The following is a 16,138-nucleotide window of genomic DNA, read 5'->3' as shown; positions in this document are numbered from 1 at the left end:
GTGAACCATCACAGAGAGGTAGCTTCCAGTACCTAGTGATCCGTGACAGTGAGGTAGTTTCCAGAACATAGTGAACCATCACAGAGAGGTAGCTTTCAGTACATAGTGATCCGTGACAGTGAGGTAGTTTCCAGTACATAGTGAACCATCACAGAGAGGTAGCTTTGAGTTGTTCTGGACATCCAACTATCAGTGGAGAGAGCTAGATAGGGTAATTGTCTCAATTCCTTTTCAGTTTTCATAGAGTTTGGGAATTACTTCGCTGCTATGCCCTGCGACGAATCATCAAACAGGCAAAGTGTCAATACAGGGCTAAGGTTGAATCATACTACACCGGCTCCGACGCTCGTCTTATGTGGCAGGGCTTGAAAACTATTACAGACAACAAAGGGAAGCACAGCCGCGAGCCGCCCGTTGACAAGAGCCTACCAGACGAGCTAAATCACTTCTATGCTCGCTTCGAGGCAAGCAACACTGAGGAATACATGAGAGCATCAGCTGTTCCGGACGACCGTGTGATCACGCTCTCCGTAGCTGACATGAGTAAGACCTTTAAACAGGTCAACATTCACAAGGCTGCGGGGCCAGATGGATTACCAGGACGTGTGCTCCGGGCATGTGCTGACCAACTGGTGTCTTCACTGACATTTTCAACATGTCCCGGATTGAGTCTGTAATACCAACATGTGTCCAGTAGACCGCCATAGCCTCTGCCTAAGAACACAAAGGTAACCTGCCTAAATGACTACAGACCCGTAGCACTCACGTCCGTAGCCATGAAGTGCTTTGAAAGGTTAGTAATGGCTCACATCAACACCGCTCGCTAGTGTCACGTTGGAGCTGGGAGAATATTTATTTTTAGTTTCCCCTCTCTTCACGGGGCCCATTTAGGGAGGTGTTCTACTGAGATGTCATTGCAAATTGTCCATTGGTTGTTTAAGGGAAGGGGGTTGCAGTCACTGTGGTTGCCACATTTTGAGACATTTGCTGTGGAGTAAAGTTTGTCAGGAGCCTCCTAACGGCCACAAGCTGCGCCTCTGGTTCTGTGGATCTGAATGTACCACGTGCGTGTAGTCTGCAGCGAGAAAAAAAAGCACGTTTTGGAAATGACAGGGAAATGCCAGGTATACCATAATGCCGAGGTTCACGTGTGCGTATTGAACCGTATCGGGGGCGTACCAAACAGTTCCATAACATACTGTGTACCGTTGCATTCCCAATTGCCTGGTCATAAACCAACATTGTGTCATTCATCCGCCAAAGGAAGTATCCACAGCTGATCATGTCAATCAAGAAAGAGAGTGTGTATCTTATCTTCTTCATGTCCACTGAGCAGATAGCTGGATTGCACATCAATGTCCCTGTAAACCCTCCTCGGAAGGTTTATTCAGACTGTGCTGTCGATTTGACACGGATATAGAACACATCTGTTGTGATCCATGTGTCCCTGCTCAGACACTGAGAGGCTGAATAAGGGGAATATCAATGAGGGGAATAAGCCCAGTGCAGCTGGCTTTGATGAGCCGAATCAGAACCTATTTGTGGAAAATCTGGCAGAGAGGGTAGAGGGAGAGGGAGGGAAGGACAGGGAGAGAGATTATACTCTACCTTATTGTCCAGAGGTCTTCCTGTAAAGGTGAACAAGGGAGGAGAGAAGATAGAATAGAAAGAAAAGAGGGAGTTACTTAGAGGGCTCCCATTGAAGGTCTAAGGAACTTGGACCGCAGTCGCATCCGCCATCTTGGCAGGGGTCATCAGTACCAGCTTTCCAGAATGAGCTGGGTTTTCTAAGGGGGGAGATGTTGTACCTGAAGGTGTCAATAGATTTTGACTGGAGGGTGTTACAGGGGAACTTCTTCTCTTCTTCTCTGCATCCTGTGCCTTCCTGTGCCTTCCTGCAGCTGCACTCTGGGGCTGTCGAGGCACCTGGAGGACTGGATGTCTTGGGTCGACGTCTATAGTGGCATCTATCCTATCCTCCAACTGGCATGGACTTCTGTGGTACTATCTGTCAATTCCATCCTTCGGTTGGCACGGACGTCTATGATATCTCTTTATCCTCCAATTGGCACGGATGTCTATGGTGCTGATCAACACTCCAGCTGCCGTAGAACGTCAATGGTGATATCTATTTCCCCAGTTGGCAGAGAGAACCCATTAAGACCCAGCCAGAGCCCTGTTTATCTGCCCTCCCAGATCTCTACTGTCAGACCAGACCATGCCTGCTTCTCCCTATACTGTAGGACAGAGAGGAAGTGGGAGTGTTCACTGGGGAAAGAGGGCTTTCAATGGTCACAGGAAACTAGACCACAGTCATATCCATCATCTTGGTAAGGGACATTGGTAACAGCTGTCAGTCGGGTGAATGGGTTGACACATTCTCTCACCTCCCACATCTCCCCCTCTCTCTCTCATCACCCGTTCTCTCCCTCTCATCACCCCTTCTCTCCCTCTCATCACCCCTTATCTCCCTCTCATCACCCCTTCTCTCTATCTCTCTCATCACCCCCTTCTCTCGCTCTCTCTCATCACCCCTTCCCTCCCTCTCTCTCATCACCCCTTTCTTCTCTCTCTCATCACCCCTTCTCTCCCTCTCTCTCATCACCCCCTTCTCTCCCTCTCTCTCATCACCCCCTTCTCTCCCTCTCTCTCTCTCTCTCTCTCATCACCCCTTCTCCTCCTCTCTCTCTTATCACCCCTTCTCTCTCTCATCACACCTCTCTTTCATCACCCCTTCTCTCCCTCTCATCACCCCCTTCTCTCCCTCTTTCATCACCACCTTCTCTCCCTCTCTCTCATCACCCCTTCTCTCTCTCATCACCCCCTTCTCTCCCTCTTTCTCTCTCATCACCCCTTCTCTCCTTCTCTCTCTCATCACCGCCTTCTCTCCCTCGCTCTCTCATCACCCCCTTCTCTCCCTCTTTCATCACCCCCTTCTCTCCCTCTCTCTCATCACCCCTTCTCTCCCTCTCATCTCCCCTTCTCTCCCATCACTCCTTCTCTCCCTCTCTCTCATCACCCCCTTCTCTCCCTCTCTCTCATCACCCCCTTCTCTCCCTCTCTCTCTCTCATCACCCCTTCTCCTCCTCTCTCTCTTATCACCCCTTCTCTCTCTCATCACACCTTCTCTCTCTCATCACCCCTTCTCTCCCTCTCTCATCACCCCCTTCTCTCCCTCTCTCTCTCATCACCCCTTCTCTCCCACTCTCTCTCATCACCCCTTCTCTCCCTCTCTCTCTCATCACCCCTTCTCTCCCACTCTCTCTCATCACCCTTCTCTCCCTCTCTCTCTCATCACCCCTTCTCTCCCTCTCTCATCACCCCCTTCTCTCCCTCTCTCGTCACCCCTTCTCTCCCTCTCTCTCTCATTACCCCTTCTCTCCCTCTCTCATCACCCCTTCTCTCCCTCTTTCATCACCACCTTCTCTCCCTCTCTCTCTCATCACCCCTTCTCTCTCATCACCCCTTCTCTCCCTCTCATCACCCCTTCTCTCCCTCTCTCATCACCCCTTCTCTCCCTCTCCATTAACCCCCTTCTCTCCCTCTCTCTCTCATCACCCCTTCTCTCCCACTCTCCCATCACCCCTTCTCTCCCACTCTCTCTCATCACCCCTTCTCTCCCTCTCTCTCTCATCACCCCTTCTCTCCCTCTCTCATCACCCCCTTCTCTCCCTCTCTCGTCACCCCTTCTCTCCCTCTCTCTCTCATTACCCCTTCTCTCCCTCTCTCATCACCCTTTCTCTCCCTCTTCCATCACCACCTTCTCTCCCTCTCTCTCTCATCACCCCTTCTCTCTCTCATCACCCCTTCTCTCCCTCTCCATTAACCCCCTTCTCTCCCTCTCTCTCTCATCACCCCTTCTCTCCCACTCTCTCATCACCCCTTCTCTCCCTCTCTCTCTCATCACCCATTCTCTCCCTCTCTCATCACCCCCTTCTCTCCCTCTCTCTCATCACCCCTTCTCTCCCTCTCTCTCTCATCACCCCTTCTCATCACCCTCTTCTCTCCCTCTCTCTCTCATCACCCCTTCTCTCCCTCTCTCTCTCATCACCCCTTCTCTCCCTCTCTCATCACCCCCTTCTCTCCCTCTCGCGTCACCCCTTCTCTCCCTCTCTCTCTCATCACCCCTTCTCTCCCTCTCTCATCACCCCTTCTCTCCTCTCTCTCTCATCACCCCCTTCTCTCCCTCTTTCATCACCCCCTTCTCTCCCTCTCTCTCTCATCACCCCTTCTCTCCCACTCTCTCTCATCACCCCTTCTCATCACCCTCTTCTCCCCCTCTCTCTCTCATCACCCCTTTCTCTCCCACTCTGTCATCACCCCTTCTCATCACCCTCTTCTCTCCCTCTCTCTCATCACCCCTCTCTCCCTCTCTCTCTATCGCTCTCTCTCTCTCATCACCCAGTCTTTCCCTCGTTCTCTCATCACCCCTTCTCTCTCTCATCACCCCTTCTCTCTCTCTCATCACCCCTTCTTTCCCTCTCTCTCTCATCACCCCTTCTTTCCCATCACCCCCTTCCCTCTACCTTTCACCCTCTGTGACCCAATCAGCTGTAGCTTGACTGAACCCAGGAGATGTTGTCTGGAGGCCCGTTCATACAGTTGGTCTATGGGATAACGGAAAGCAGTATACACACAAAACAGAGTCAGTACAGTAGGTCTATTTCATGACATAACTTGGCCTTCATCAGTATTCAGCACCATCGTAGCTTGAGAGTGTCCCATAATCAAGTATTTTGTCAAACCCCCCACCCTCTTACACTCAGATGAATTACTAGGTTAATCAGTAGGGTCTAACGTTGTCACTGTGTCACGTTGGTAGCAGCTATACATAAGCTGTGTAATTGAGGATTTATAGAAGCAATGTGCCCACTTCATGTTTAAATATTCATAGCTCTCCACAGTGGGGAGAAGCACAGTCTAATGTTGTCATTCCCACTGTGTCTGTTTCAGATGCAAAACCACATCCCTCTAATCCTGTCTCCTATGATTCTCAGGCTTACTGCATGCTGTCTCGCTAATATCAGAGAGAGAGAGAGAGAGAGAGAGAGAGAGAGAGAGAGAGAGAGAGAGAGAGAGAGAGAGAGAGAGAGAGAGAGAGAGAGAGAGAGAGAGAGAGAGAGAGAGAGAGAGAGAGAGAGAGAGAGAGAGAGAGAGAGAGAGAGAGAGAGAGAGAGAGAGAGAGAGAGAGAGAGAGAGAGAGAGAGAGAGAGAGAGAGAGAGAGAGAGAGAGAGAGAGAGAGAGAGAGAGAGAGAGAGAGAGAGAGAGAGAGAGAGAGAGAGAGAGAGAGAGAGAGAGAGAGAGAGAGAGAGAGAGATATGGTCTGGGAGGGCTCTTGTAGACATGTGGCTGACGTGGATGCTGGGTTGGGATGCTGTCTCTGTGTGTGTGTGTAGTCTAGAGTGAGATTGGCCTGTTTTCTCTCCAGGTTGACTGCTGTGGGCATCACCCAAATGGTTACTGGATCTCTAACCCTGCCCTGAGAATCCATCTGACAGGGATCAAAATCAGAGTTTCTTTTCCTCTATAATACAGCCTCAGAAGACTCCTACACTTTATGAGTGCCATACCGGGGCCCATACCCGGGGCCCATTCCTGGGGCCCATACCCGGGCCCATACCCGGGGCCCATACCCGGGGCCCATACCCGGGGCCTTTCTGCCTGACATCTGCTCACATCACGTTTTCCAACCAGACAATCACTCAGGTCAACTATTGCAACATTAGAACCAACCCTTTTGTTGCTACTCTGAGAGGATCGTAACTTTGAAGTGGAACATTTATTATAGAACAGTCCTGTTAGAATGAATGGGGCCTGTGTCTTCTGAGGAGGTTCCGGATTGTTCTGATGTAAATGTGAATGAGAGAGGAGAACTCCTTAGAGAGGAGTAGGGCTAAATGGAACATCCATGCTCTGTCAGTCTACGACAGGAACAATGTAACTCACTCGCTCTGTTTGTAACTCACAGGCCTCGTGCAAACACACACATTAGGTATAGCAGGAAGAGGTGTGTAATCCATCCAACAGAATACCCTCTAGTGTATTTGGGGCAGCAGGTAGCCTAGTGGTTAGAGCAGGTATCCTAGTGGTTAGAGCAGGTAGCCTAGTGGTTAGAGCAGGTAGCCTAGTGGTTAGAGCAGGTAGCCTAGTGGTTAGAGCGTTGGGCCAGTAACCAGCAGTTAGCCTAGTGGTTAGAGCGTTGGGCCAGTAACCAGCAGGTAGCCTAGTGGTTAGAATGTTGGGCCAGTAATTGAAAGGTCCCTGGATCAAATCCCTGAGTTGACAATGTACAAAATCTGTCGTTCTGCCCGTGAACGAGGTTCCCGGTAGTTCCCCGGTAGGCCGTCATTGTAAACAATAATTTGTTCTTAACTGACTTGCCTAGTTAAATAAAGGTTAATTGTCAGTGTCGATCCACAGGGCTAATGTCAGTGTGAGTCCCCAGGGCTAATGTCAGTGTGGATCCACAGGGCTAATGTCAGTTTGAGTCCCCGGGCTAATGTCAGTGTGGATCCACAGGGCTAATGCCAGTTTGAGTCCCCAGGGATAATGTCAGTTTGAGTCCCCAGGGCTAATGTCAGTGTGAGTCCCCAGGGCTAATGTCAGTGTGGATCCACAGGGCTAATGTCAGTGTGGATCCACAGGGCTAATGTCAGTTTGAGTCCCCAGGGCTAATGTCAGTGTGAGTCCCCAGAGCTAATGTCAGTGTGGATCCACAGGGCTAATGTCAGTGTGGATCCACAGGGCTAATGTCAGTTTGAGTCCCCAGGGCTATTGTCAGTGTGAGTCCCCAGGGCTAATGCCAGTGTGGGTCCTCAGTACTAATGTCAGTTTGGGTCCTCAGTGCTGTCAGAGGCTGACCTGGGGAATGCCACATGTGTCTGACTGACCTTGTGACACATAGATCAAACTGTCCGAGAGCCAAGAGAGTAGGCAGGCTATTGTGAGAAATAGAATCGCTGAGGAAATCTCTATCAGTGTTATTATACCAATGTGAATAGCCATAGCTCATCTAGTGTATTGAAGTGAGTGTAGCTGCAGCATCAAGAGAAACCATGACGACTGTACAACTCAAACACACCCTTACACACTGCCCCCATACAACCTCGGAGCCATCCTCCAGACACCCAAAAAGTGCAGCCGGAGTTGTGTAGGGCCCCGAGATGCCCAGCTCCATCTTTCTCTGAGGTAAAGTGGAGTCAAGGTAAACTGAGATTGATTCTCCTGGGTCAGAATCGATTCTGGCTGGATCAGCACTCTCACCGTAAGGGGCCCACTGACGGAGATGACTAATAACTCACATACACATTTCATTACCCTTTGCACACAGATGGCCTGTCAGGTTTAAGGTTGATGGAGGATAACACTGCTGCGGTTCGTCACGTCATGTACTGTAGACCAATTAGACCTAACCACTCGCTCTCTGCATCCTTCACATATCCTTCCATCGCTGCTGATCTCATTCATCACTATGGATTCACTATGGATTCACTATGGATTCCCTATGGATTCACTATGGATTCACTATGGATTCACTATGGATTCACTATGGATTCACTATGGATTCCTTATGGATTCACTATGGATTCACTATGGATTCACTATGGATTCACTATGGATTCACTATGGATTCTTGAAAAGGCTAAAAGAGTATTACTGTGGTCTTGATTGATTCACATAACGGTAAGTACTGTTCTTTCGATGTTAGAGTGTGGTTTGGTTAGTTGGTGTAGACATTGACAACCCTGAGGTATATCAAGCGTTTTCATTTTATTTATCCACAATAAAACAAGCAAACGTTTAAAAAAATAAAAATAGTTACAATTGAAAACATTGAAGAAATCAACGTACTGAATATGGATGTACATCTTTAAACAAAAGAGAGATGTTTCACCTTGAAAAGTACCACAAATTAAAAAAATATTAACAAGTAGGATGACAGTTTGAACATGATCCACTTATATATTTCCCGGGCAATTTCTTCTACTCAAATTTCAAATGATTGATTTTAACACTGACATTGAGTAAATGGACCTATAAAGACACAGAGAAATATGCTTCCAAATGAGCTTACTGTACAATACCGTCAACAAAAAAGCAAGAAAGATTATACACGGATATCTCAACCGCCGCTAACTGCTACACCAACGCCAGCCCCGTAAGAGAAAGAAACATGGACACATCTCTAAAAGATCTACATCCTGTCTTTATTTGAATAACCAACCCCATCTTTAAACAAAAGGGCTAGTATTTTAGTTACTCAACGGTAGACGGTGTAGAACAAGATCGGTTTAACAAAAGTCTACAATAATGCAGAGTTGTGATTGGTTTAAATCCACAACAACCTGGGGTAGCTATTGAGTGACAGCTACTCTGGGTACGCTAAGCACTTGACTATCTACCGTTGAGCATTATAGTTGGATCAAATTCATCAGGCATAACTAACGCCACCCCTTTGGGGTCCTCTGTAGGACACTAGCACAGCGGACAGTGAGTGGCCGGCCTGCCTACCTGTCTGCCTGCCTGCCCGCCCGCTACCAACCATGCAAAACTGAACAGAGTGACAGAGAAAATCATGCAAAGCAGTTGGTTTGTTTTCTTCCCCCAGAACCGACACAGTTCTGGGACAAGAGAGTGACAGGAAATCACAGCAGGGTCCTTCCCATTCAGAAAGCTCTTCGAGTTTCCTTTTTGACATCACCGTGTGGCTGTAATTTGATTGGATGGCTGTTGCCAATGGGTCTGTCCCTTCGATGGCATCACCGTGTGGCTGTAAATTTGTTTGGATGGCTGTTGCCAATGGGTCTGTCCCTTCGATGACATCACCATGTGGCTGTAATATGATTGGATGGCAGTTGCCAATGGGTCCCAGAGTGGGAGGGTCCCACATAAAACGTCATAGATTTCATTACGAGGTGGAAAAATATAGGACATTGTCATAACGAGTGGTGTGGGGTTGTTGTCTGCACAAGGGTGTGTCTCCCCGATGCTGTAGCCCAACAAAGGGTTAATAGTCATCGTAAGTGTTGAGGTCAGTGAAGTATGAATTGGTGTAAGTCTTCCCGGCTAGCTGGGGGTTGAAGTACTTATTTCTTTCCTCCAGAATCAGGTTGTTCTTATTGAAAGCCTGTGAAGGACAGAGAGAGAAAGAGAAAGAGAAAGAGGGGGAGGAAGAGGAAGATGGAGAGGAAGAGTATGAAGAAGATGATGATGAAGAGGGAAGAGGAAAAGAGGAAAAAAGGAAGGGGATGAGGAAGAGGATGAGACACAGGGAGAGAAAGAAAGGAGAGAGAGAGTTAGTGTCAACTGTATTGAAACACCATGGTATAATTAAACAATAAGGCCCTAGGGGGTGTGGTACATGGCCAATACCATGGCTAAGGGCTATTCTTAGCCACAACGCAAAGAGGCCACATACCACAAACCCCATAGGTGCCTTATTGCTATTATAAACTGGTTACCAACGTAATTAGAGCCGTAAAAATACATGTTTTGTCATACCACGTGGTATACGGTCTGATATACCACGGCTGTCAGCCAATCAGCTTTCAGGGGCTCGAACCACCCAGTTTATTCTGATGCTTCAGTCTAAATGGCGAATGAAAGCTAAAGCTAAAGGGAATGTATCCAACAGGAAAATAATCCTTGGAGCAACAACATAACAATCAGTGGGAGGTCACTGCAGAATGAAGCAATCCATCTCAAAGAACAAGGCCAGAGCATTGACAATAACAGGCTGGCAACAATAATAACCGCTGAGGAAGTACAGTGTACTATGGTGAGAAAACAAGGTCTGCTGATCTCGTCTCTAATGGCTCCACATCAGCCTGCGAGTGAATAATCGAGTCAGAAAATAAGGAAGCGCCACAGGGTATCTCTGTTCTGCCCTTCTCTATGGTTCTGTGAAGATACCGTATGGGTCTGTAAAGAGGCCGTATGGTTCTGTGAAGATGCCGTGTGGTTCTGTGAAGATACCATACGGTTCTGTGAGCTCAGTACAACCTCAGCAGGTTGTTTAATTGTTGTGTGTCCCTCTGTCTCATAAACTTGGCCATGAAGTGTAAGGCTGTGACGATACAAACTCTTTGGTCCTTTAAAAACCTGCTGTATGTAAAATGTTGTGTGCTATAGCTTGGAAAAATAAATACATGTGACTCGAGGTGAAAATATAATGATGTTTGTTTCCAACATTAGGGCTGTTTTCCTAAAGAAGTTAGATCCGCTTTGTGTTTTGTTTAAATGCCAAGCTAGTAAGGAGTATCGCGATACTGGTATCATCCCGGTCCTAGATAAGTCTACTCTGAAAGTCCCTGGAGGCGGAATAATTCAGCAGGTGATGATGCTGCGTTTTGTTCTTAATTTATGGATCCGTATATGAATTCACGGGAGATGTGAACGCTGAGCACAGATAATATTATTCTATAATAATTCTATAATATTATTCTATAATAATTCTATAATATTATTCTATCCCCATTACATTTTCATGACTTGCATTGAGTGACCGACAACACATAACTCAATGTCCAAATAATGTGTTATTACTCGAGTCTAAAAAGTCAATTTCCATGTCTAAAAATTTAATTAATAAACTACCCATTTTATGTTCACCTTTATTTCTTAAAAGTCTAAATCAGTCTAAAACTGTAATATCTAGTATCTCTTAGTGGCCCCATGGCTGAACTCAACAATTAACCAGGCTTCTTCTAATCTGACTTTATAGTGTTTTTAGTGCAGTTCAACAAAAGCTGTTTGGGTGGCATCAGACATAGAGAGAGAAAGCAGACAGCTTACGGAGAAAATGAAATGAGTTTACAACAAGTTCTCTTTCTCCATGGTAACCCATCAGTTTAGAAAGCCTAACAGAACCAATACGACGGGGGAAATAAAGGGGAAGACAGAACATAGAAAAACCAACACATGCAAATGAAAGGTGTCAGAACATGGCGGACGTTTCAGAACGGAAAGAGATGAGTGAAAAATACACTGCCTTCTCAAAAGTCTATGGGTCATTTAATGACAGGGGTGGACAACTCTGGTTCTAAGGAGCAACAATGTCTGCTGGTTTTCATTATTCCCTTCAGATCTAGACCTGGGAGACCAGCTGATCCAGACTTGGGAGACCAGCTGATCTAGACCTGGGAGACCAGCTGATCTAGACCTAGGAGACCAGCTGATCTAGACCTGGGAGACCAGCTGATCTAGACCTGGGAGACCAGCTGATCTAGACCTAGGAGACCAGCTGATCTAGACCTGGGAGACCAACTGATCTAGACCTGGGAGACCAGCTGATCTAGACCTGGGAGACCAGCTGATCTAGACCTGGGAGACCAGCTGATCTAGACCTGGGAGACCAGCTGATCTAGACCTGGGAGACCAGCTGATCTAGACCTGGGAGACCAGCTGATCTAGACCTGGGAGACCAGCTGATCTAGACCTGGGAGACCAGCTGATCCAGACCTGGGAGACCAGCTGATCTAGACCTGGAAGACCAGCTGATCTAGACCTGGGAGACCAGCTGATCTAGACCTGGGAGACCAGCTGATCTAGACCTGGGAGACCAGCTGATCTAGACCTGGGAGACCAGCTGATCCAGACCTTGGAGACCAGCTGATCTAGACCTGGGAGACCAGCTGATCCAGACCTGGGAGACCAGCTGATCTAGACCTGGGAGACCAGCTGATCTAGACCTGGGAGACCAGCTGATCTAGACCTGGGAGACCAGCTGATCTAGACCTGGGAGACCAGCTGATCCAGACCTGGGAGACCAGCTGATCTAGACCTGGGAGACCAGCTGATCTAGACGTGGGAGACCAGCTTATCCAGACCTGGGAGACCAGCTGATCCAGACCTGGGAGACCAGCTGATCTAGACCTAGGAGACCAGCTGATCTAGACCTGGGAGACCAGCTGATCCAGACCTGGGAGACCAGCTGATCCAGACCTGGGAGACCAGCTGATCTAGACCTGGGAGACCAACTGATCTAGACCTGGGAGACCAGCTGATCTAGACCTGGGAGACCAGGTGAGCGCACTCTCAGATCAATCAACAAATTGATCAACATGAATGGATCAATTAAAAGCCTGAACAAAGTGAAGCGCGATATACGAGAGATGAGCTATCCCTAAAAGCACCAAAGCTACTGACTGACTGACTGACTAAGTGCCAGAGAGAGAAAACCAGCAGACATTACGGCTCTCGAGGACCGCAGTTGCCTTCCCCTGGCCCTATGGGATGAGTATGAAATAATGGGATTCCTGAGCAATGACAGAGAAACTGAATCTACCCCGACCTGACGCACACAGGAAGCACCACAGGAAGTGGGGGCACGGTGGAGAGGAAGAGGAAGTGGAAGGAGGTTGTTCATAGGCTAGGAGGTGGGTCAAGAGGCGGGATGTTGTAGAGGTCAGAAGTCAGTAGAAAGTTAGTAGAAAATCTCCAAGCCACGCATGGACACGCCCATGTTAGTAGACAGAGGCTGGCACATGCCGGGGTCGTCCAGGGTCAAGAGTACAGACACATCGGGCTGCGGGAGGAGAGGAACGGGCAAGAGTCATCCTTAATGGATCCACAATGGATGACACAATGGATGAAGTTCTAATGTACCCAAGGGACCACATGGTCATCCTATGCCCTCTGTAAGGTAGGACACACTACGGCGGTATTCAAAATGACAATATTTCAGCTAAACTCACTGCCTTTCAGAGCTCACCTAAATGATAAAGATGTTATTTTAGTCAAACAAAGAACAAAGCTTTAGGAATTATAGTGGTGCCAGGTGTTCCTCTTTTTCCTACATTACAAAATAAAATGACAAAAACACTCATTGCTCTTTGTTTTAAATATGTATATGCAAAAGAACAACCCAGCTATTAGAGTAAAGACTGAGGCAGAATACTCCTCAGAAAATAAAGACTCTTTTTGTTTTTTTCACTGAGCCGAATAAGCATTTATTCGGCCCATATTCATTTTTCTCTGTCCATGGCTGCAAACTGGATTCCACTCACACACCAGACTCTAATTACATGATAGATGGACACTTCTCAAATCTTTATTCTGCTATGAAAACTGCATTCCAAGACATTAGTTCTGCGCCAGAGAATCCGTTCACTTTAGACAGTGTGTCTGTTCAGTCATTTATAGAAGATGGATACTCTTCTGAAAGTTAGCTCTCTGTCCACACTAGCTAAACTAACATAAAAGGCTAACTCGCTAGACTGACTCAATAGGCTAACTCGCTAGACTAACATAATAGCCTAACTCGCAAGACTAACTCAATAGGCTAACTCGCTAGACTAACTCAATAGGCTAACTCGCTAGACTAACACAATAGGCTAACTCGCTAGACTACCTCAATAGGCTAACTCGCTAGACTGACTCAATAGGCTAACTCGCTAGACTAACATAATAGGCTAACTCGCAAGACTAACTCAATAGGCTAACTCGCTAGACTGACTCAATAGGCTAACTCGCTAAACTAACATAATAGGCTAACTCGCTAGACTGACTCAATAGGCTAACTCGCTAGACTAACTCAATAGGCTAACTCGCTAAACTAACATAATAGGCTAACTCGCTAGACTGACTCAATAGGCTAACTCGCTAGACTAACTCAATAGGCTAACTCGCTAAACTAACATAATAGGCTAACTCGCAAGACAAACTTAATAGGCTAACTCGCTAGACTAACTCAATAGGCTAACTCGCTAAACTAACATAATAGGCTAACTCGCTAGACTGACTCAATAGGCTAACTCGCTAGACAAACTCAATAGGCTAACTCGCTAGACTAACTCAATAGGCTAACTCGCTAGCCTACCTCAATAGGCTAACTCGCTAGACTAACATAATAGGCTAACTCGCTAGACAAACTCAATAGGCTAACTCACATAAAATAATGGCTCAACTTCATAACCTAATGACTTTCCAAACCATGCCTTGTGTCAACAGAAATCTGGTCAGAGAGAATATAACTAACTAATATTATTGATGTATTATTTATTTAAACTAGGAGGTTCCTACTGTTATTAAGAACGAAGACCTGCAACCTATTCAGACCGATTTAGTCACCTAAGCTATGTGCATTGTGATATATTTTGTTAGTAACTTATGAGAAAGCAGTGTACATCTAAATGGCTATAGACACAGAACAGTGCAGTCACACAGGGTAGATGCAGGACCACCGACACACAAGTACAGAAGAGCTACAATACTATAGACCAGCCCAGGGGTTTACAGTACTATAGACCAGCCCAGGGGTTTACAATACTATAGACCAGCCCAGGGGTTTACAATACTATAGACCAGCCCAGGGGTTTACAATACTATAGACCAGCCCAGGGGTTTACAATACTATAGACCAGCCCAGGGGTTTACAATACTATAGACCAGCCCAGGGGTTTACAATACTATAGACCAGCCCAGGGGTTTACAATACTATAGACCAGCCCAGGGGTTTACAGTACTATAGACCAGCCCAGGGGTTTACAGTCCTATAGACCAGCCCACAGGTTTACAGTACTATAGACCAGCCCACAGGTTTACAGTACTATAGACCAGCCCAGTGGTTAACAGTACTATAGACCAGCCCAGTGGTTTACAGTACTATAGACCAGCCCAGTGGTTTACAGTACTATAGACCAGCCCAGTGGTTTACAATACTATAGACCAGCCCAGGGGTTTACAGTACTATAGACCAGCCCAGGGGTTTACAGTCCTATAGACCAGCCCACAGGTTTACAGTACTATAGACCAGCCCACAGATTTACAGTACTATAGACCAGCCCAGTGGTTAACAGTACTATAGACCAGCCCAGTGGTTTACAGTACTATAGACCAGCCCAGAGGTTTACAGTACTATAGACCAGCCCAGTGGTTTACAGTACTATAGACCAACCCAGAGGTTTACAGTACTATAGACCAGCCCAGTGGTTTACAGTACTATAGACCAGTCCAGGAGTTTACAGTACTATAGACCAGCCCAGGAGTTTACAGTACTATAGACCAGCCCAGGGGTTTACAGTACTATAGACCAGCCCAGGGGTTTACAATACTATAGACCAGCCTAGTGGTTTACAGTACTATAGACCAGCCCAGTGGTTTACAGTACTATAGACCAGCCCAGTGGTTTACAGTACTATAGACCAGCCCAGGGGTTTACAATACTATTTACCAAATCAAATTTCATCTGTAACATGCACCGAATACAACAGGTGAGGTAGGTTTTTACAAGGTAAAAATCTGTCTTTCTGCCCCTGAACAAGGCAGTTAACCCACTGTTCCTGGGCCGTCATTGTAAAATAAGAATTTGTTCTTAACTGAATTGCCTAGTTAAATAAAGGTTAAATAAACAAAAAATATAGGTGAGCCTGGAAGATCCTAGACTTACACAGTGTGTTAGTATACAAACCTTAATGGCCTCCAAGGAGTCGTATTTGTCCAGTTTGTTGATGTGGTTGGTGATGGAGGTGTTGAGTGGTGATGCTGAGATGGGGTGGATGACTGTAGCATCGTGAGACTGCTGCTGATAGCGTTGGCAGTAGGTGTACACCAGTAAGGTGACCAAACAACCCAGGATAGAACTACTCAGGCCTACAGCGATCATATGGAACACGTTGAAATCTGGAGAAGGGAAGTAGAGAGAATGCTTTAAATTATAAAACATTTGTGTAACACACTACATTATCACACTACATTATCACACTATCACACTACATTATCACACACCATGATCACGCTATCACACCACATTATCACGCTACCACACTGCATTATCACACTACCACACACCATGATCACGCTATCACACCACATTATCACGCTACCACACTGCATTATCACACTGTCACACTTCATTATTACACCATCACGTTACATTATCGAATTACATTATCACACTATCATGTTACATTATCACACTTTATTATCACACCATCACACTACATTATCACAATACATTATCACAATGCCACACACCAATATCACACTACATTAGCACATTACATTATCACAATACCACACACCATTGTCACACTACATTATCACACCAACACACAACATTATCGCACAACATTATCTCACTATCCCACTACATTATCCCACTTTAACACTACATTATCACATTATCCCACTACATTG

At 46.6% G+C, this 16,138-nt stretch overlaps 1 protein-coding gene across 3 annotated transcripts in view; it reads right to left on the bottom strand.

The window, feature by feature from the left end:
• Nucleotides 1-7,752: 7,752 nt before the first annotated feature.
• Nucleotides 7,753-16,138, bottom strand: part of LOC110489566 (semaphorin-5A) — a 282,353-nt gene continuing 273,967 nt past the window's right edge. For 2 of the 3 annotated variants that reach the window (XM_036943684.1, XM_036943683.1), the window contains exons 21-22: nt 15,411-15,622; nt 7,753-9,128 (exon numbers count right to left, since the gene is read on the bottom strand). In XM_036943684.1, coding sequence (XP_036799579.1) covers nt 9,009-9,128; nt 15,411-15,622 — 332 coding nt within the window. In that variant the 3' untranslated portion in view covers nt 7,753-9,008. Of the gene's footprint in view, nt 9,129-12,293; nt 12,528-15,410; nt 15,623-16,138 lie in introns of all 3 variants that reach the window. The other variant, XR_005036038.1, reaches the window with a different exon arrangement.

This window comes from Oncorhynchus mykiss, chromosome 15 (genome assembly GCF_013265735.2).
Source record: "Oncorhynchus mykiss isolate Arlee chromosome 15, USDA_OmykA_1.1, whole genome shotgun sequence".
Taxonomy (NCBI): Eukaryota; Metazoa; Chordata; class Actinopteri; order Salmoniformes; family Salmonidae; genus Oncorhynchus; species Oncorhynchus mykiss.
This window is presented reverse-complemented; position numbering and strand designations above follow the sequence as displayed.